This window comes from Xyrauchen texanus, chromosome 16, assembly GCF_025860055.1.
Source record: "Xyrauchen texanus isolate HMW12.3.18 chromosome 16, RBS_HiC_50CHRs, whole genome shotgun sequence".
NCBI lineage: Eukaryota > Metazoa > Chordata > Actinopteri > Cypriniformes > Catostomidae > Xyrauchen > Xyrauchen texanus.
Window position 1 is genome coordinate 25,646,176 of NC_068291.1, and position 21,099 is coordinate 25,667,274.

The 21,099-nt window shown below is 38.9% G+C and overlaps 1 protein-coding gene across 5 annotated transcripts in view; it reads left to right on the forward strand.

Annotated features, from left to right (window-relative positions):
* Positions 1-21,099, forward strand: part of LOC127656718 (arf-GAP with SH3 domain, ANK repeat and PH domain-containing protein 1-like) — a 66,280-nt gene that overhangs the window by 32,295 nt on the left and 12,886 nt on the right. For all 5 annotated transcript variants that reach the window (XM_052145191.1, XM_052145189.1, XM_052145190.1 and 2 more), the window contains exons 7-16: positions 1,108-1,193; positions 2,699-2,774; positions 10,924-11,010; positions 11,207-11,316; positions 12,546-12,615; positions 12,960-13,047; positions 17,548-17,596; positions 18,102-18,268; positions 18,690-18,823; positions 20,945-21,036. In XM_052145191.1, the coding sequence (XP_052001151.1) occupies positions 1,108-1,193; positions 2,699-2,774; positions 10,924-11,010; positions 11,207-11,316; positions 12,546-12,615; positions 12,960-13,047; positions 17,548-17,596; positions 18,102-18,268; positions 18,690-18,823; positions 20,945-21,036 (959 nt within the window). The remainder of the gene's footprint in view (positions 1-1,107; positions 1,194-2,698; positions 2,775-10,923; positions 11,011-11,206; positions 11,317-12,545; positions 12,616-12,959; positions 13,048-17,547; positions 17,597-18,101; positions 18,269-18,689; positions 18,824-20,944; positions 21,037-21,099) is intronic.

Here is a 21,099-nt window from a genome sequence, read left to right on the forward strand (position 1 = left end):
TAACAGGTCTTTCCTTGGCCACCTAATTGTTAACCTCTCCTTATAAATGAAAAAAATGTGTCATGGTATCTGAAGTCACCTCAAACCATAATACTTAAGTGTAGTTGAGATGTGATCCTGTTCAATTCCTGCTTTTATGTGTGAGTGTGTGTACTTAGCAATAGATTAGGAACAAATCTGTCCCCAGAAGTGAGCTATATCTGACAAAATCTCCATTTTGTGGGTATACATGTGGGTGTCTCATTTGGAAAACAATTCACACATAAATGTCATGTTTTTTAAAATCTAAACATGCACAAAACAAGTTTCTTTTAGGGGTAGGGATTGGGTTAGGTTATAGTAATTATAAATAGCTTTATAAAAAAACAATAGAACTCTATTGTATATCCTCATTTCAATAGCAAATTAAAACTTTGTATGTGTGCAAGTGGTTATTGATGACCTCACTCCACATGTCTCGTTGGCGGTATGTCCAAGTTCCAAATACTGCATGTGAATGTGTGGCAGTTATGGGGCAGGGGAATTTTGGACTACACTTTTGAACCCAGGTGTGGAAAAAATAGAAAAAATAAAAAAGTAGAGGAATAATGAAAGAGAGTGAGTGAGGGGATTTTCAGTGTCCTATAGCACTTGCATTCCCAGCCACAGATTGCCAGATGTTTTCACTTTGTTCTCTTTTTATAGTGGAGACATACGTTATTTCTTCCAAAAACTAACTGACCATGTGACCATCATTACATTTGGAAAGTTCCAGGATCCATTTATACATAAAGTAAATTCTCACCCATTTAAAGTAATATTTTACATACAAAGCATAGAAGATGAGGCTGCATTTGACCTCCAGCAACTCCTTTGTCCTCTCTGAGGAGCTTTGAGAAGAAAGTCTTAAAATCTCATTATAATATGCTAATGTATGATGATTTCTAGAAGACTAACCAACACCAAATAACTTAGTTCCTCTTTTTAGCTCTTAAATCATGTTTGTGATAAATTCATCTACTTGTGCTGAGTCACAACACTGGGACTGTGCAATTACCCTTTCACCTTGGTTGACTACACAATCTACACAAATGTCTGACTTTATTTTTTTTTTCTCTGTTTTGACAGTACTTACTGAAGATTCAGGAGCTGAAAGTTCGTCAAGGTCCAGACCTGCTGCAGAGCCTGATCAAGTACTTCCAAGCTCAACTTAAGTACGTATAAGACTAATTAATTCAAAAGTGATACCACTCCCTAAACGAGGGTGCCCCAGCCGACTTCCATCACCTGAGGATGACTCTTCTGCCAATCATGACTCCGGCTAGGACTCAACTTTTTAAATATCTATCCCCAATGTTAAAAACCATCCCATCACCCAGGATACAGAGTCTGAGGCAAAATGGAAATTGAGTGTCTAATACCTCACACATAAAGCTCCGAAACCTCAACTAAAATTCTTGGATCTTAACACATTCCCAAAAAACATTTGTTGTGTCCCTGTCTTCTGATTGGCACCGCCAGCAGCTGGGTGTGTCTTTAAGACCCAGCCTATACAATCTAGAGGGTGTCCAATAGAATCGATGCAAAAACTTAAATTGCATCAGATGGACTCTTGCATCTCTAGATGTAGACTTGATGCTTTTTAGAATCCTAGCCCACACTCCGTCCTCCAATACCAAATTTGAATCTTTCTCCCATATTCTCTTGAGAGAAGACGATGCTCTGTCCCCCAGACTCTGAATTAACAGGGAGTTATACACTGATGCCTCATGACCTTTTCCAAAAGCAGTAATTACAAGAGTATTTGCAGCTTTAGGGGGTGTATACTACTCCCAAAAATAGTACAGAACAGGTGGCGAAGTGGTAAATACCTAAAGATCTGAGATCTAGGAATCTTAAAATGTTGAACAAAATTTTCAGAAGATCTCAACATTCCACTCACATATAGGTTACCGACTGTAGTAATGATCCACTCTGACCAACAGAAAGGGGATTTCTTAATACGTAATTTTGGGTTCAGCCATATGCTCGAAGCATATCCGAATTAAACACGCTGGACACTTTTGTCTAAACCGCTTGCAAATGTGAGATAAGGGGTGTGACTTCACTTCTCCAGTTAGTTTAATAGCGAAATAGTGGCAAGGACTTTCTGTTCAAAACAAAACCAGGGAGGGGCTCTCTCAGGTGGAAGGACCAATGAGCCAAATGTCTGAGACCGAATGCATAATAATAAAACAAAATCTTGGGTAGGCCTAGCCCACCTTTGTCAATCAGCCTATGTAACTTGTTGAAATGTTATTTGGGACATTTACCATTCCAAATATAGGTCTTCACTATGCTAACAAATTGCTTGAAATAAGAGAGGGGGACATCTATAATTAAAGCTCAACTTAAGTATGTATAAGACTTATTCGTTCAAAACCTCAATGGACCGACAACCACCAGCTTTCTTTTTAGATCCAAATTCAGCCCAACTTGACATTAGTGCATCAAGTTTTGGGTCAGAGAAACTGGCTCTAGAGGAAAAATCTTTCTTGATCACTGTATTAAAAAAGTCACAGATCAGAAGGAGTAACTGTACTTTAAAGGTTTAAATTCTGATCTTCACTCAACAATAGTTTTTAATCAAGATGCTAAAATCTCTCTGTGGCTTTGAGGGTGTGTGTAGTGGTGTCATTGCTCTGTGAGACGGCTAAACACTGGTATTGTTTGTTCACAGTTTTTTCCAGGATGGGCTGAAAGCTGCAGAGAATCTTGGTCCATTTGTGGAGAAGTTAGCAGCCTCCGTACATACGGTAATAAAACACACACACTTTCTATGTCTTGAAACATCTCTTTTCTCATGTTAGTCATAGACCAGAGTCATTGAAAAGGTTTCAACCTAAAAGTCTTCTTCAGAATGATATTGCAAAGGTTGTGATGTCTATTTTAAAATAGATCACACATAGATCCTGCATGGATCACACAGGTGTTCACAATTTGTTGTTAATGGCTCCACCCAAACTCATGTCCTAGACTGGGTACAAAGAAAGCACAAACTATAGTATTCATTGGCCACATTCACCCAGCAGCAGAATACGGTTGTCAGACCTGTTTTGAGTGATTAGTACTGTTGTATTCATACAAACGATGGTTATTTACAAGTGTGATAACCACATTGTATAACCGATCTGACACCCACAAGTTTTCAGGTCTTACAACTGCATGCAAACCTGTGCTGTGTGAACAGATCCGCACTGGACAACTTGTTGTCTGTCTCATCACATAATGTGAAAGCCATGCTGCACTGTACACAAGCATGTCTCGTGTTTATCAGGAGGGGTTTCGTTAACTCAAAGAGACGAAGATATGAGCTGCGTGTCATCCGAAGGTTCAACCACTGCCACGCAATTGTGAGCCAGGCGACAAAATCTGTACCCGATTAAAAAGCATTAAAAGCTGCTGTCGGCTAATTATTATCTGATGAATGAACTCACGCCTCATTTAGATTTGTTTATTTAATAATGCAAATACAAACACAACATAAAATACGGAATCAATTATTCACATTAAACCCCTCCCCCCAAACTAAACTACAAATATCTCTCCACAGCCCCTCCCTGAGAACCCTCCAAACCCCCCCCCCACTTCCTGACAAACAAATCCCATTTCCCCAGCCTTCTAAAAATCACCTCCTCAAACGCTGCCAACCTGCCCATCTCCCCGCACCACCCTAAACGAGGGTGCCCCAGCCGACTTCCATCACCTGAGGATGACTCTTCTGCCAATCATGACTCCAGCTACGGCCCAACTTTTTAAATATCTATCCCAAATGTTAAAAACCATCCAAGGATACAGAGTCTGAGGCAAAATGGAAATTGATTGGCACCGCCAGCAGCTGGGTGTGTCTTTAAGACCCAGCCTATACAATCTATAGGGTGTCCAATAGAATCGATGCAAAAACTTAAATTAAAAAAAATCAGATGGACTCTTGCATCTCTAGATGTAGACTTGATGCTTTTTAGAATCCTAGCCCACACTCCGTCCTCCAATAACAAATTTGTATCTTTCTCCCATATTCTCTTGAGAGAAGACGATGCTCTGTCCCCCAGACTCTGAATTAACAGGGAGTTATACACCGATGCCTCATGATCTTTTCCAAAAGCAGTAATCACCAGAGTATTTGCAGCTTTAGGGGGTGTATACTACTCCCAAAAATAGTACAGAACAGGTGGCGAAGTGGTAAATACCTAAAGATCTGAGATCTAGGAATCTTAAAATGTTGAACAAAATTTTCAGAAGATCTCAACATTCCACTCACATATAGGTTACCGACTGTAGTAATGATCCACTCTGACCAACAGAAAGGGGACTTCTTAATACGTAATTTTGGGTTCAGCCATATGCTCGAAGCATATCCGAATTAAACACGCTGGACACTTTTGTCTAAACCGCTTGCAAATGTGAGATAAGGGGTGTGACTTAACTTCTCCAGTTAGTTTAATAGCGAAATAGTGGCAAGGACTTTCTGTTCAAAACAAAACCAGGGAGGGGCTCTCTCAGGTGGAAGCCAAAGATCTGAGACCAAATGCATAATAATAAAACAAAATCTTGGGTAGGCCTAGCCCACCTTTGTCAATCAGCCTATGTAACTTGTCTGGGAACATTTACCATTCCAAATATAGGTCTTCACTATGCTATCAAATTGCTTGAAATAAGAGAGGGGGACATCTATAGGTTTTCCCCCCAGGAAAAACATCTTCCTTTCTTATCGCGGCTGCTAATGGTTCCAGGGAAAGACAGAACAGAATAATGGGGAAAGAGGGCAACCCTGCCGGGTGCTCCTATCCAGAGTAAAATAATCTGAAATTAAAAATATTTTTGTACAGCCGCTACCAGGCGTCTATAAAGTAACTTAATCCATTCAGTAAAAGTATTTCTGAACCTGTATATTTCCAAAACCTTAAAAAGATAATCCCATTCTACCAAATCAAATGTCTTTTCGACGTCAAGTGAGGCAATGACCGGAGTCTGATCATTTGCCACTGACCATATGATATTGATGAAACACCTAATGTTATCAGAAGAGCTCGAATAAACCCCACCTGATCTATATGTATAATAGATCTCATAACTTAATCGGTTAGCTAAAGTTTTTGACAAAATCTTAACATCTAGCTGGATCAGGGAAATTGGATGGTGACTCTTACACTCGCTTGAATCTTTGTCCTTTTTAAGAATCTGACTGGTCCGGGTGTGTCACGGTTGGCAGAAGCTTTCCATATGATTCCGTATAAACTTTTAACAAATGTGGAGCCAGTTCTGTAGCATAAGATCTAAAAAAATTCAGCGGCAAAGCCATCTGGCCCTCGCAAGCTCCTCTATGGATATCTCAGAATCAAGATAATTTTTTGCTCGGTCATCAGTTTAGGGAGATCTAATGGTTCCACAAAGTTTCTAATATCTTCATCAGTAGACTAAGGCATGAAACTATTAAGATCAAGATAGAATTCTTTAAAAGCCTTATTAATATCAATGGCCAAGGTAAATAGGTCACCACCAAAAGATTTCACTGAAGGAATGTTAGAAAAAGTCTCTCTCTGCTTTATATACAGTATCTAGCCAAAAGCTTCATCCCCTGACTCAAAATATGACTGTCATGCCCTGAACAGCCAAAATTCCACCTTCCGCGACAAAATAGTATTATATCTGTATTTCAATCGGGTCAATTCTCTGAGGCCATCAGACGACATTCGGCACGTCAGCTCTGCCTCAGAATTTTTAATATTCCCTTCCAACTACACATGATGATCCGACCACTAAGAACCGCCTTTAGTGCCTCCCAAGCCACACCTACAGAGGATACTGAGGACTAGTTAGTCTCCATATAAGCATTAATTTCAGCCTTTACCATTTGTTGGAATTCAGGATTTTGCAAAAGGTATACATTAAAGCGCTATACAGTGCATCCGGAAAGTATTCACAGTGCTTCACTTTTTCCACATTTTGTTATGTTACAGCCTTATTCCAAAATGGATTAAATTCATTATTTTCCTACAATCAATACCCCACAATGACAACATGAAAGAAGTTTGTTTGAAATCTTTGCAAATTTATTACAAATAAAAGAATTCACATGTACATTCACAGCCTTTTCCATGACACTCAAAATTGAGCTCAGGTGCATCCTGTTTCCACTGATCATCCTTGAGATGTTTCTACAACTTGATTGGAGTCCGTCTGTGGTAAATTCAGTTGATTGGACATGATTTGGAAAGGCACACACCTGTCTGTATAAGGTCCCACAGTTAACAGTGCCTGTCAGAGCACAAACCAAGCCATGAAGTCCAAGGAATTGTATGTAGACCTCCGAGACAGGATTGTATCGTGGCACAGATCTGGGGAAGGGTACAGAAAAGTGTCTGCAGCATTGAAGGTCCCAATGAGCACAGTGGCCTCCATCATCTGTAAATGGAAGAAGTTTGGAACCACCAAGACTGTTCCTAGAGCTGGCTGCCCGAACAAACTGAGCAATCCGGGGAGAAGGGCCTTAGTCAGGGAGGTGACCAAGAACCTGATGGTCACTCTGACAGAGCTCCAGAATTTCTCTGTGGCGACTTTCCAGAAGAACAACCATCTCTACAGCACTCCACCAATCAGCCCTGTATGGTAGAGTGGCCAGGCGGAAGCCACTCATCAGTAAAAGGCACATGACAGCCCGCCTGGAGTTTGCCAAAAGGCACCTGAAGGACTCTCAGTCCATGAGAAACAAAATTCTCTGGTCTGATGAAACAAAGATTGAACTCTTTGGCCTGAATGGCAAGAGTCTGGAGGAAACCAGGTCACCGCTCATCACCTGGCCAATACCATCCCTACAGTAAACATGGTGGCAGCAGCATTGTGCTGTGAGGATGTTTTTCAGTGGCAGGAACTGGGAGACTAGTCGGGGGAAAGATGAATGCAGCCATTTACAGAGACATCCTTGATGAAAACCTGCTGCAGAGCCCTCTGGACCTCAGACTGAGGCAAAGGTTTATCTTCCAACCGGACAACAACCCTAAGCACATGGCCAAGATAACAAAGGAGTGGGACAACTCTGTGAATGTCCTTGAGTGGCCCAGCCAGAGCCCAGACTTGAACCTGATTGAACATCTCTGGAGAGATCTGAAAATGGCTGTGCACTGATGCTCCCCATCCAACCTGATGGAGCATGAGAGGTCCTGCAAAGAAGAATGGGAGAAACTGCCCAAAAATAGATGTGCCAAGCTTGTAGCATCATACACAAAAAGACTTGAGGCTGTAATTGGTGCCAAAGGTGCTTCAACAAAGTATTGAGCAAAGGCTGTGAATTCTTTTGTACATGTGATTTTAAATGTTTAAATTTTTAACACATTTTCAAAGATTTCAAACACACTTGTTTGAGTGGTGGTGTAGTGGTCTAAGCACATAACTGGTAATCTGGTAATCAGAAGGATGCTGGTTCAAGCCCCACAGCCACCACCATTGTGTCCTTGAGCAAGGCACTTTACTCCAGGTTGCTCCAGGGAGATTGTCCCTGTAATAAGGACTCTGTAAGTCGCTTTGGATAAAAGCGTCTGCCAAATGCTTAAAAGTAAATGTAAATGTAACTTCTTTCACGTTGTCATTATGGGGTATTGTTTGTAGAATTTTTAGGAAAATAATGAATTGAATCCAGTTTGGAATAAGGCTGTAACATAACGAAATGTGGAAAAAGTGAAGCACTGTGAATACTTTCCGGATGCACTGTATGATTTATTTGTCTCATATATGGCAACACCTCTAAACTCACCCGGGCGTGATCTGAGACTAAGAAGCTTTCAATTGAGCAATCAACAACAGATGAAATGAGGCACTTGGAAATAAAAATAAAAAATAAATCTATTCTAGAATAAATCTTATGGACTGATGAAAAATAAATTATAGTCCCTATCAGATGGGTTAAAAAGTCTCCAAATATCTGTAAGACCAAGATTTTTACACATCCTGTGTAGCGTCCATGTTACTCTAGGGGGTTTACACACTTTTGCTTCACTATGATTAAGTATTCAGTCCATCAAAAGATTAAAGTCTCTTCCAAATGTTATATCATAAGTGGTGCCAGCGGCTTGCAACATCCCTTCAAGATCTATAAAAAAGCCCTCATCATCAATGTTAGGTGCGTAAGTATTAGTAAATATTCATCTGTTTGAGACATTTGAATTGTAGGTGTTTACTTATCAATGTAATAACTCCTCTGCTCTTACTTGGGTCACCACTAAAGAAAAAATTTACTCCCCATATCTTCCCAAATTTTTCAGCTTCCTGCGGGGAAAGATGCATTTCTTGAAGAAACATAATATCATATTTCATATGTTTAATAAAATAAATAACCTTCCTTCTTTTTATGTGGTGGCCCAACCCATTCACATTCCACGTGGAGAGAGACAATCCGCCTTATATTAACATTTGACATTTTGACATGTTAGAAAAAATAGATTGTGTCAAAAATAAAATGATAAAGACCACATTCCAACATTACCCTGAACTTCCCCCAGAACCAAACAAACATAAAAAAAGAAAACATGACAACGTTTAACCCTGTGCAAACATTAACCCCGTGCACGACAGCACCAACTGGCGTTCATCCCTCTAAACTCAAACAGTCCATGTAAGCCTATGAGAGCCCCAACGACAACTTTGCCATCAGATTGCTCAAGTCCGGTGCTTCTGTACAGATTTTGTGAGACAGAATTACACAACAGAAAATAATCTATAAAACAAACTCCAGCCAATAGTCGGGAAAAACACAAAGACATGTAGAGTAATCCAAATAACTGTTCCGAAGGTGTGTTCTTCTACAAAACAAACTCCACCCACTGGATGGAACCAGCACAAAAAGAAACAAAAAAGGTGCCCAGTTTCCTCGGACAGTCAAGTGAATGTTCAGTGAGTCATGTCCACTTAGCTGTTACATGAGTGCCAAAAAAAAGCCCTAATCACTCCAAAGTTTGCAAGAAATATTCCACAGAACAAATTCCAACCAATAGGAGGCATAAGCACAGAGAACGTGCAGATTCATGCACCAACTGTTCTCAAGGAGTGTTACTACACAAAACATACTCCAGCCGCTTGGCGGAACCAGCACAAAAAGAAATAAAGAAGGCACTCAGTTCCTTGGATGGTCAAGTGAATGTATAGTGAGTCAGGTCCAGTCAGCTGCATAGACAGTGTCACACAATAACTTGCTCATTCAACTGACTTTATGAAGGACATTCATGCTGTCGTCATGTAAATATTTTGCGGCAATCCTTAGGATCTATTCTCAATTTGGCCGGCAACATCAGTGCAAATGCAATTTTCCGTTGATTTAAGAGTTTGTTGCATTCATTGATTCGATCACGTTTCTCTCTTGTCGAATTCGCAAAGTCTGGGAACAAGAAAATGCTGTGGTTCTTCCAAGAAGCCTTCCTTTACTCCTTACGTAACACAAGATCTTTATCGGATGATCTCAGAAAAAGGGCAAGAATTTATCGGGGCCTGTCTCCCTCAGCAGATCTCCGAGCCGGAACTCTGTGAGCTTGCTCGATTTCCAGCTTGTGGCCTGTTATGTCAATATGTCAAACTCTTCAACATATTGTCTTCATAGAACAGTTATGGAACAGGGTGTAACAGATCTCACCGGTTTATGACACAAAAAGTATAAAAAATTAACAAAGTGCACAGACCCTCGCATGGCGCCACACGACCCCAACCACATGGTTTTTTATTAAAAGATCTTTTGGAGCAGTAAGTAAATGTGCAAGCTCTCTTATTTGGATTTGAGGCATTGTTTAGACTCAGGACCTTACAAACATCATTCTGGTGTGCATGTATTTTTGATTTACCAAAGTTATTGTAACATAATGAAAAATGACTCTTTACATTCTTTACGAGGAAGATTATCACATAATTGCGGATTTTAAATATCTGGTCTGGTGGAAGCTGTTATTTTGAAATATTCTCTGTAACATTCCTTGAATATTTTTTTCTTTTGAAAATCAGCTAAACCTTTTTCCCTGGTGTTTTGGTTAATAAATTAAATAAATAAATAAATAAAGAGTCCACACTTAGATTGACTTAGATTCCTCTCTCTGAATTATGGAACATGTTCTCTGTGAGTGTAGTACAGTGATATGCATGGTATGTGAACAGGTGTTTTGAGTCATAGCATTAACTATTAGTATTTTAGCAGAGCTAGATCACTGTATTGACCAATCAGCAGTAAGGGTCAGAACTATCTGTTTAATAACTTAAATATTATATCTGAATTAGTTTTGTCTTAGAATGAATATCACAACAGTAATTGTGTTAATTAAATGAGCTTGGTTTAATAAATGTTTGCTTCCTTTGATATATCTGTGAGTTTATTGGTTGTTAGAAAAATGCAGGCTAAGGCATGTGGAATTGATGTTGAGTTGACCATGTTTTACGGAGAGAACTGGTTTGGTAGTGATAATGAGGTGACATTTTTCCTGTTTTAACTTGTCCTCACTTGATCAAAAGAAATCACAAAATGCAGTTAGCACAGACAAGAAAAAATAAATAAATAAAATGAAACCACTACAATCCAGCTTTCAGAGAGGAAATATTTCCTTTTTATAAAAATAGGAAAAAAAGGAACTCATGGAAATTGGTTAAAGAAATTTGTACTGAGAGCCAAGCCATAATTTATGCCATAATTACAACTGGCTTCAGGCAATAAATGATGCCTGGCTGTTTGGTTTGGTACTGGATATACAAAATGTAGGAATGTGTTCCAGAGTAAGCCTATACTCACTTTCCTCCACTCATATTTATAGGCCTAAACTGATGTTATAAGGCTTATAGATTTATATACAGTATATATATATATATATATATATATATATATATATATATATATATATATATATAATAATAATAATATATATATATATTTTTTTACAGGTTCGGCATGACCAGGACGAAGAAGTTAAGCAACTTTCTCAACTTCGTGAATGTCTCCGAACGCAACTGCATTTGGATGGCAAAGAGGTAATAACACCGCGACTCAATGTATCCACCACTGTAGTTCAAAGTAATGTGTTAACATGATTGTAGTCAAATAAGCTAGAATAAGGCCCATATGTGGCCAAAATTACACATTAGAAACTCCAGGGAAGTTCACCAACAGTAATGATGATGATGATGATGATGATGATGATGAATGTGTTGTTCTGTGTCATCATAGGATTTTCTAAACAGGAAGAACTCTGGCCACGGATATAGCATCCACCAGCCTCAAGGCAATAAGAAATATGGCACAGAGAAATCTGGCTTCCTTCTTAAGAAAAGCGATGGGTGAGTTAAGACCAATTCCAGTTAAGTTCAACCCTCTGACATTTCAAAACAACAAACCCAGTATTGCTGCAGTACTGACATGCTGCAGTACCAGCTCCTGTTTGCTTAAAGCCACATGGGATGTTTGTGTGTGTTCCTTTGGAAAATCTCTCTATGCACCTCTCAGTGTGTGCAGTGATAGATATGTCCCTATTCATAAGCTGAGAGCAGATGAGATAAAGAAATCCATTCTGCAGCTGGAATATATGTGTGTGATTCTGATTAAAAGAAAGGGTGTGTTTCTCTCTCTCTCTCTCTCTCTCTCTCTCTCTCTCTGTGTGTGTGTGTGTCTGTGAGTGTCTGAGTGTCGTGTGTGTGTGTGTGTGTGTGTGTGTGTGTGTGTGTGTCACAGTGTTCCTTTCATACAGATGTTCTCTATTAAGTGTGGTTTTGGCTGCACTACAGTCTTTCTTACTCTCTTAAAACCTCTGAGTCCATCCTAAATCTCTACATACACACAAATGTGGCAAGCTGAAGTGCGTGAAACCATTCAATTAGTCAGCAAATTCGTATCAACACTAAATGAGTCTTTTACTGGTTCTAACTTCACTGGAGAGCTGCTGAATCAAAAGAACTACCAACTGACCTCCGAAACATCACATTAAATCTGCTTGGAAATGATTTAATTTATGCTTACAGCAGAAGGGTCAAGGGTCTCAACAAAAAAGAGGGACAAGCGATTTTTGCAGATGAACAAGGATTTATTAACAAAAGTTTTAAAAGGTTCAAACTAAATATGTATTTGTTTGTACAATCAGTAGTGTAGTGCGAAATGCATGGATGAAAATATACAGTAATTTGCTGTAGATGTGTTTTGAATGCACAAAAGAATAAAAACACAAAAAAGAAGTCTATTGAAATACATTGGACCAGTCCCTTTGCTGCTTTAACACTTCCTTTTGTCTTGTGGGTAATTTTGAGCCATTTTTAAAATGGTTCTGAATGGGTCAAAAATTTCCCCAAGGCCAAGGAAGGGCTTTAAGGAGCCAGAAGCTCCTATTATAGGTGTGCACACTGAGAGACAATTTGGGGATGGGCCAGTCAATCTGGAAGGCACAGAGAACACCACTACAAAAAACACAGGGTCATCACAAAGTGTTCATGGCATAGAATGAGCTGGATTCTCAAGTATGTTTTAAAGGTTTCACTGTAGCATCCTGATTGTTGTCATAGTAATCATTGTGTTTCAGTATCAGAAAGGTCTGGCAGAAGCGGAAGTGTGGAGTTAAATATGGCTGCCTCACAATTTCTCATAGCACGGTGAGATTACACACACACACACACACACACACACACACACACACACACACACACACACACACACACACTCTGACTCTCAAAACCTTTTTTTACCTGCAGTTTGCAGTTTACCACCAAAATATTATTTAAGCACATAGTGTGCTCGCATTAGTATTGAAACATAAAGGCTGTTCCCTATGCCTGAAGACCCTAGAGAAATTATCATAAGCAAAAATAAATTTATTCCATGTAAATGTTGTTTTTCATATTTATGACAGAAAAATCCAGCACGTATTTGCGTAAGCTATCATAAAATAAACTTGGAAATGGATGCTATGATTTGAGCATCTTGTTATTTGCTTCAGATCAACAGACCACCAGCAAAGCTCAACCTCCTGACCTGTCAGGTGCGGCCTAACCCTGAGGAAAAGAGAACATTTGATTTAGTCACACGTAAGTTGATCGTTGACCCTTTCCCTGTTCATAGCTCTCCTGTACATGTATGAAAGTACATGAAAGGACTAACCTGATTTTCAACAAAAATGGCTTAAAAGGAAAAGATATACAGATACAATTTATGAAATTCAATGCAGTTGGAGAGAGAAAGGGAGAGAACATTTATTGAAGCTAGAAGTGTACACTGCCAGAAATAATCTCTTTGTATGACCTGTTAAGTACAGTTGGGAAAATACTTGGGAAACAAAGTTGTGTGATGTGTAATGTAAAGTGTGGAACCATGCAAGGTGTGTAATCCATGGAGGTGTGCAGAAGTATGTAAATAAAGTTCTGAGGAGTAGTCTGTGAAGTAACAGGTGTATTCAATGGCTTGTTTTCTTTTTACTTCCTGAAGATCAGGATTGTTTTTCCATGTACCCTCTGCTTAGAAGCCCGTATTTTTTGTAAGCGTTTTATTAGAGTGTAACAAAGTTGCGCGATAGGTTGGCGTCTCAAGAGACGCCATCTCTGTCGTTGCAGCATGGTGTGTGGTGTGTACCTGATGACTGTGTTATGGTGGAGGATGTTCTCGTGGCATTGGGAGAGGAGGTAGGATTTGAAAGTATTTTATCTGCGTCCCGAATGAATGAAGCAGTTGTTATATTTGTAAAAGAGAAAACCACTGCTAGCAGGTTGATTGAAAATGGTATTGTCCTACATGATAATCTTGTGCAAGTTACTCGCTTTATGCACCTTCCAGCAAAATCATAATTTCAAATATCCCGCCATTCATTTCTAATGAGGCGTTGGAACGTGAATTGATGAGATTCGGAAAGTTTGCTTGTGTGTTTTGAACGATCTCTTTAGGTTGTAAACATCCTTCTTTAAAACATGTTCAGTCTTTTAGAAGAAAAGTGTATATGTTTTTGGACTCCAGAAAATACACTGGATGTTTCTTTTCATGTGAAACATGATGGTAGATCATATATGATTTATGCATCATAACTACTGGTAACTTGCGATGTTTTGACTGTGGTGACATAGGGCATAAGCGGCTTGCTTGTCCACATAGGGAGCACGGAGGAGCAGAAAATACTGCTTCAGAGGGGGTTGCTGATGTTGTGATTGCCCCCGCAAATTTTGTTGAAAAAGAAATTGCAGGTCCTTCTGGATTTTGAAAATCAGACACTGACACGGCATCGCGTGTCATCTCTTAGCCAGTATCTGAGGTGCAGATACAGGCAGACGTGACAGAGATTTCTGAGTGCAGTGTCAGTGGTGTTAGTGATGTTACTCGCAGCGCTAATGCTGAGAACATTATACCTGTAACTGGTGTTGTTGAATGGAATTGCGTTTCTAATTTTGAAGTACCAGGTAACAGCAATGTTGAGCAAAGTGACTAATGTTGAAGAATCTGATGGAAATAACCAGAGTGGATCATTAAATTGTACAAATAATAACATGTCTGATGAAACTGATTCTATTGACATTGATAGTTCACAGGGAGATCTTCAAAAGGAATTTTCCTTATATACCCTTGAGGAAATAAATAATGATACTTTTGGCAAACAGGTAAATATTACAGATTTTTTCCCAGACATTGAGAAGTTCGGTCTGTAACAGTTCGTCAAAAGGCAGTTGGTTTTGATTGATTTGAGTGACTGACCAGAAATGCATCACATTTTCATCTTTCCTTTTTTTTGTGATATGTCTGTTGTTCTTCCTCTTTAATACATATATGGATATTTGGAGGGTGGGCTCCATTAATGTTAATGGTGGGAGGGATAGACATAAATGTGATTTGGTGTTGGAAAGCATACAGCTAAAAAGACTAAATGTTGTAATGCCTCAGGAAACTCAGTGATGTAGATAATGAAGCTGATTGGAGAATTTGTTGGAAGGGGCAACAGATACTTAGCCATGGGACAAATTTTAGTGCGGGAGTGGCAATTCTTTTTTCACCAGAAACTAGAGTTAATATTATAAGTTCAGAAGAAGTAATACAAGGTCGTCTTGTTTTAGTAAAAGCTGAAATTGAAGGTTTTCTGTTTGTTTTTATAAATGTGTATGCACCGAATGTGGGGCATGAGAGAATAAAATTTTTCTGTATTTTAAGTGGAACATTGAGATAGTGTTACAATAATGACAATGTAATTATTGGGAGACTGGAACTGCACTGATCATTTTAGCATTGATCGAACTTCTGAACAACCTCATATGCAATCTTCTAGTTATTTGTCTAAATTAGTAAAAGAAACTGAACTTTTAGATATGTGGAGGATCAAACATTATTCTTCCCGACAATATACTTGGGTAAAAATCTCTGATAATAGAGTGAGTGCTGCCCGGTTGGACAGAATTTATAAATCCAAGTGTTTTAGTAATCGGGTCATTGAGTGCTAAATTTTCCAGTGGGGTTCTCAGATAATCATATGGTTTTTATGTCATTAAGTTTGTCTCAATTTTCTAAGAAATCTTCATATTGGCACTTTAATGCGAAGTTATTGCAAGATGCTATTTTCTGTAAACATTTTGTGTTTTTTTGGGAATGTTGGAAAAAACAAACATACTTTTGAAAATTTGAGACAATGGTGGGAAATTGGGAAAACACAAAAACAAATGTTTTTTCAGCAATATACACTTAACTACAAATAGGATAAAAAAAGTTATTTAAACTCTTGAAAGATCTATAGATTTAATAGAGAATTAATTGATGGACTGATATGATCCTGGATTGTTTTACTGTTTACAACAAAAAAAGAGTGAGTCGGGGTCCTTCTTAAATGAAAGGGTGAAAGGAGCCTTGGTGAGGTCTTGTTTTATTTCAGTTAATGATATGGACGCCCCAAGTGCATTTTTTTAATTTTATTTGGAACGTTCAGTAGCACAACACAAACAAATGGTTTGTCTCTGTCTGCCTGATGGAAGGGTTACAACTAACATTGCAGAGATGTGTCATCATGCAGTGGATTTTTATTCCTGTTTATATACTGCAGATCATTGTGATTTGGACTGTGCTGAACAGTTATTTCAAGGCCTCCCTAAATTGGACTCTGTTTCAAAGACTGCCTTGGACTCACATCTGCAGTTGCACAGCTCAGCTCGGGGCAATCCCCTGGTGTTGATGGTTTGACATCAGAGTTTTATAAACACATTTGGAACCTTCTTGGTATTGATCTTAATGAGGTATTTTGTGAATGTTACAAAGAGGGTTTTTTGCCCGTTACCTGTCGTCGTGCTGTTCTTTCTTTACTTCCAAAAAAGGGAGATTTTTCTTTATTAAAGAACTGGAGGCCTGTTGCCTTATTGACCATGGAATACAAGATTTTATCAAAATGTCTTACTAACAGATTAAAGAAATATATACATATAATAGTGCATAAAGATCAGACATATTGTGTACCAAATAGGTCAATAATGGATCAATAGTTTTTAGTACAAGACATTTTAGACATTTGTAGGACTTCTAACTTAGGGGTTGGGTTAGTTGCTTTAGATCAGGAAAAAGCTTTTGATCAGGTAGATCACATTTATTTATTCAAATTACTTTTTTTAAAATTGGATGCAACTGCTTTATGCTGGTGCTTCATGCATGATAAAAGTGGGGGGCGGGTTGAGCAAACCAATTACTGCCAAAGAGGAATCAGGCAAGGTTGTCCGTTGTCTGGTTTGTTGTATAGTATTGCCATTGAACCTTTTGAGTGTAGGAAAGAAAGTCCTTTATGTCACCTGTGTAAAGGTGTCTAATTTACATTCTTTGGCTGGGGTTCTTTCAATAAGATGGACAGAAGTTTTTGGCACTGACTCTTCCCCTAAAGGCAGTTATCGTATCCTGTACAAACGTCCGATTGATAAGCGGACTGGTGACCACCAGTGGTGGGTTGTAAATGGATATATAGCTACAAACAGACATGTGATGCATCTTGATCCTAGTGTTAGTATGGGTTGTCCTTTTTGTTCAGAGTGAATCTGTTTTTCATCTGTTTATGCAATGTACAAGGTTGATGGAACTTTTTACCTTGTTAACACACTGGGTTACATCTTTGGGTGAAACCTTTTCATTTCATTGATTATCTTTTGCCCAAAGTACACAGTTAAGCAAAATAATGTTTTGGTTTTACTTAATTTCTTATTTGGTAATGCCAAATTAGCTATCTAGAAAAAAGGAAAAATAAAATGTCAGTTCAAGTTGCAGTAAATCCAATTTTGTATGTTTTTAGGCCTAGTGGCTTCTCGTATTAGAGTGGAATATTCATATTACAAATTGGTTGGGTTTTTATCATTTTTTTATGGAAATTTGGGGGATAAATAATGTCTTATGTACAGTTTGTGAAGATGAATTATTGTTCAATTTTTAGTCAGTTTTTACTTTATGATTTATATGTTTATTAATTTGGTTTTTTTTATTATGTTTTTGTGATTATTTGTATTATCATATTGTTGTGATCAAATATGATTGCTTATAATCGGTAAAATAAAAGTGTGTTAAACTTCTCTCTCTCTCTTTCTTTCCTACAGACAGTCGCACATACCATTTTCAGGCTGAGGATGAGCAGGAATGCATGATGTAAGTGCTTGAATCTGTATTTACCCATATACAGAGAAATCTCTATCAACACCACAAAGCAGCATGCACAGACATGTTGGAGAAAGCTGGTTAAAACCTGCTCCTCTGATTGAGAGAGGAAGAAAGAGTTAAAAGAGGGAAAGATAAAGAAGACAATGACATTATTTAATGATGCCAAATGTGTCTAAACTGTCACAATAGAGCGCTAAAGTGATTGGCCACTTTTTAGCTGCCTCTGAAACATTTATCCCATTAATTTTGTTTATTTTTTATGTTGGGATTTAAAAATAATAATAATTAAAGAGCTCTAAGCCATAAACCAAACCAGCCAGCTCCAAGCAAAAAAAGTGTATGAAAATTTACTGAAAAAGACTGTACTTAATGTTTGTTTATGAAACGGTGGACTACAATCCCATTGGAGTTTTACCTCAGGAACCCTATTGTTGAACTTTACTCACTCCTGTTTATTTTAACCTGTATATCTGTTCCCCCCTTCTTGCTGTAGATGGGTGTCTGTGCTGCAGAACAGTAAGGAGGAGGCCTTGAACACAGCTCTTGGTGGAGATCCACTGCAGTTTCAGGATAGTGGTCTGCAGGAGCTCATCCGAGCTGTCATCTCTGGCCTGAGAAATCTGCCCGGCAATGAGGCTTGCTGCGACTGTGGAGCTCCAGGTCTCAGTTGCATATACTGATGGATTCAAATATATAATAAATACTGTTGCAGAGTTACCAATACCTTTATAATGCTGTAATTAAATTAGATTACTGTAATGCTAAAATGCTAAGTGTTACATTATTATAAATCAAGACGCCAAAGAGAGAAGCATTATTTTATTTTGGCAGTATTTATCTTTATTTGTCGATCATTTGTATTTGAAATTTGCATACAAGGTTCATTTTCAAGACATTGGCCAAGATAACTTAAAAATATTTAAGGATGTCTGTGGCATGGAGTTCCTACATCATTGTTTGGAATAAAAACAAACTTCTATGGTCCACGGAAGGTGTTGATACCGTAGCTAAACACTGACAGAAATATCTAAATGAGGTGTGTATATAAATGTCTAAATTTGTCTTGATCTCTACTCTTTAGACCCCACTTGGCTCTCTACTAATCTGGGCATCCTCACCTGTATCGAGTGTTCAGGAATCCACCGCGAGCTTGGAGTACATCACTCACGAATTCAGTCTCTCACTCTCGACGTGCTTAGCACCTCTGAGCTCCTGGTATACACACATACATTACATGCACATATAAACTATTAAGTCTATCTCCCTTCAACTCTCCCACTCTCTCTTTTCCTCTCTCTTTGAAAATCATTCATATAAACTGGCAGGTGTTGTTTATTTAACTTTCAAGTCTATTGATGTTACTTAGCTGAAGTAATATACACTGCCTGGCCCCAAAAAAGTAGCATACGCCATTTCATTTGATCGCCTTTAGCTTTTATTACGGAGTGTATTCGTCATGGCATTGTTTCGAAAAGCTTATGTAACATCACAACATTTATTTCTGTCCAGAGTTGCATTAATTTGTGGCCGAGATCTTTTATTGATGACGGGAGAGTCGAACCACTCCATAAAGTTTTCTCCAGCAATGGGGTTAAGGACAGGACACTGTGGTGGCCAATACATGTGTGAAAATGATTCCTCACACTCCCTGAATCACTCTTTCCAACCATCTTGGATTTGTCAACCTGGAATATGCCAGTGCCATCAGGGAAGAAACAATCCATTGATGGGATAACCTGGTCATTCAGTAAATTCAGGTAGTTAGCTGACCGCATAACATTGCTGAGCCTAGACTTGACCAATCAAAGCAACCCCAGATCCTGCCTCCAGAGGCTTGTACATTGGGCACTATGCATGACGGGTGCATTGCTTCATGCGCTTCCCTTCTTACCCTGATGCATCCATCACTTTGGAATAGGGTAAATCTGGACTCATCAGACCACTTGGCCTTTTTTCAGTGCTCCACAGTCCAATCTCTATGCTCCCTAGGAAATTGAAGTTGTTTTTTCCGATTAGCCTCACTAAAAAGTGTCTTTCTTGTGGCAACACATTTCTTCCTCGAAGCTGAAGTTTTTTATTTATTTTTATTTTTTATTTTGTAATTTATTTTCTCCCCAATTTGGAGCTCTAGGGTCTCATGGTGGCATAGTAATTTGCCTCAATCTGGGTGGCAGAGGACGATTCTCAGTTGCCTCCACGTCTGAGACGGTCAATCTACGCATCTTTTCAAGTGGCTTGTTCAGCCTGTTACCGCGGAGACCTAGCACATGTGGAGGCTTCACTATTATCCGCAGCATCCACGCACAACTCACCACGTGCCGCACCGAGAGAGAGAGAACCACATTATGGCGACCATGAGGAGGTTAACCCGATGTGACTCTACCCACCCTTAGATAATGCGATTGGAGCTCTGCTTCGTTTAGCATGTATACACATTAAACGGGCCGCAACCGGGCCAATTGGTTGCTTAGGAAGCCTGACTGGAGTCACTCAGCACGCCTTGGATTCGAACTTACAACTCCAGGTTGGATAGCTCATCTGGGTAGCTCAAAGAATTTTGACACTGACTACCACCCCTGGAGTCGTGAGCTCGAATCCAGGGTGTGTTGAGTGACTCAAGCCAGGTCTCCTAAGCAACCAAATTGACCTGGTTGCTAGGGAGGGTAGAGTCGCATAAGGTAACCTGGGGAAATAAGGGATTAAATAATTATGCGTTGGACAGTTCTTAACCCAATTCCAGTGATTTCAGTCTCCTTAGTTGTTTTCGTTTCTTGATGCAGGCCAATAATTTGCCCCTTCTGAAACACAGTGACATCTTTTCCACGACCATGAGATATGTCTTCCGACATGGTTATTTAAGAAATGAGAAGCTAACTCTAACACACGTAACACTATTAATCACTGCAATAGTGATCCAATCATAGGCACTTAAGTATCTGCTTATTTAAATCTAAATGGCGACTTTTCTTTTGGCCAGGCAGTGTAGTTCCAATATTTACCTTCTAACTGAACTTTTTACAGTGTTTTTGATAAAAAATGGCATTAATACCCTGGGAGTGACTCAGCAATTTGTCACAATTGACTCGTTTTCAGCCTCATTTGTATGTTTATATGAACTTTTTACCTCTGAAAGTAAAGTAGACATTTTACGGAGTGTAGGTTAATTCCTGAGTGTTACTTAGTAGCTAGTGTTGTCAGACAACAGATCAAAAACACTGTTGACTGTATGACTGCAGTGTACCAAATGTCTGTGACCAAACAATGGCCCATGCTTATTGGAAATCTACACCTTTTAGCATGAGCGTTTATTCATTTTGTTTTCATTTTGATTCACAGCTTGCAGTGAGCATTGGAAATTCCAAGTTTAATGACATCATGGAGGTCAACCAGCCGAATGATTCGATCAAGCCCCTCCCAAAAAGTGACATGTAAGTCCTGCTACACAGTTTACACATAAAATTTCATGTATTATTAATATGTAAAAAAATACA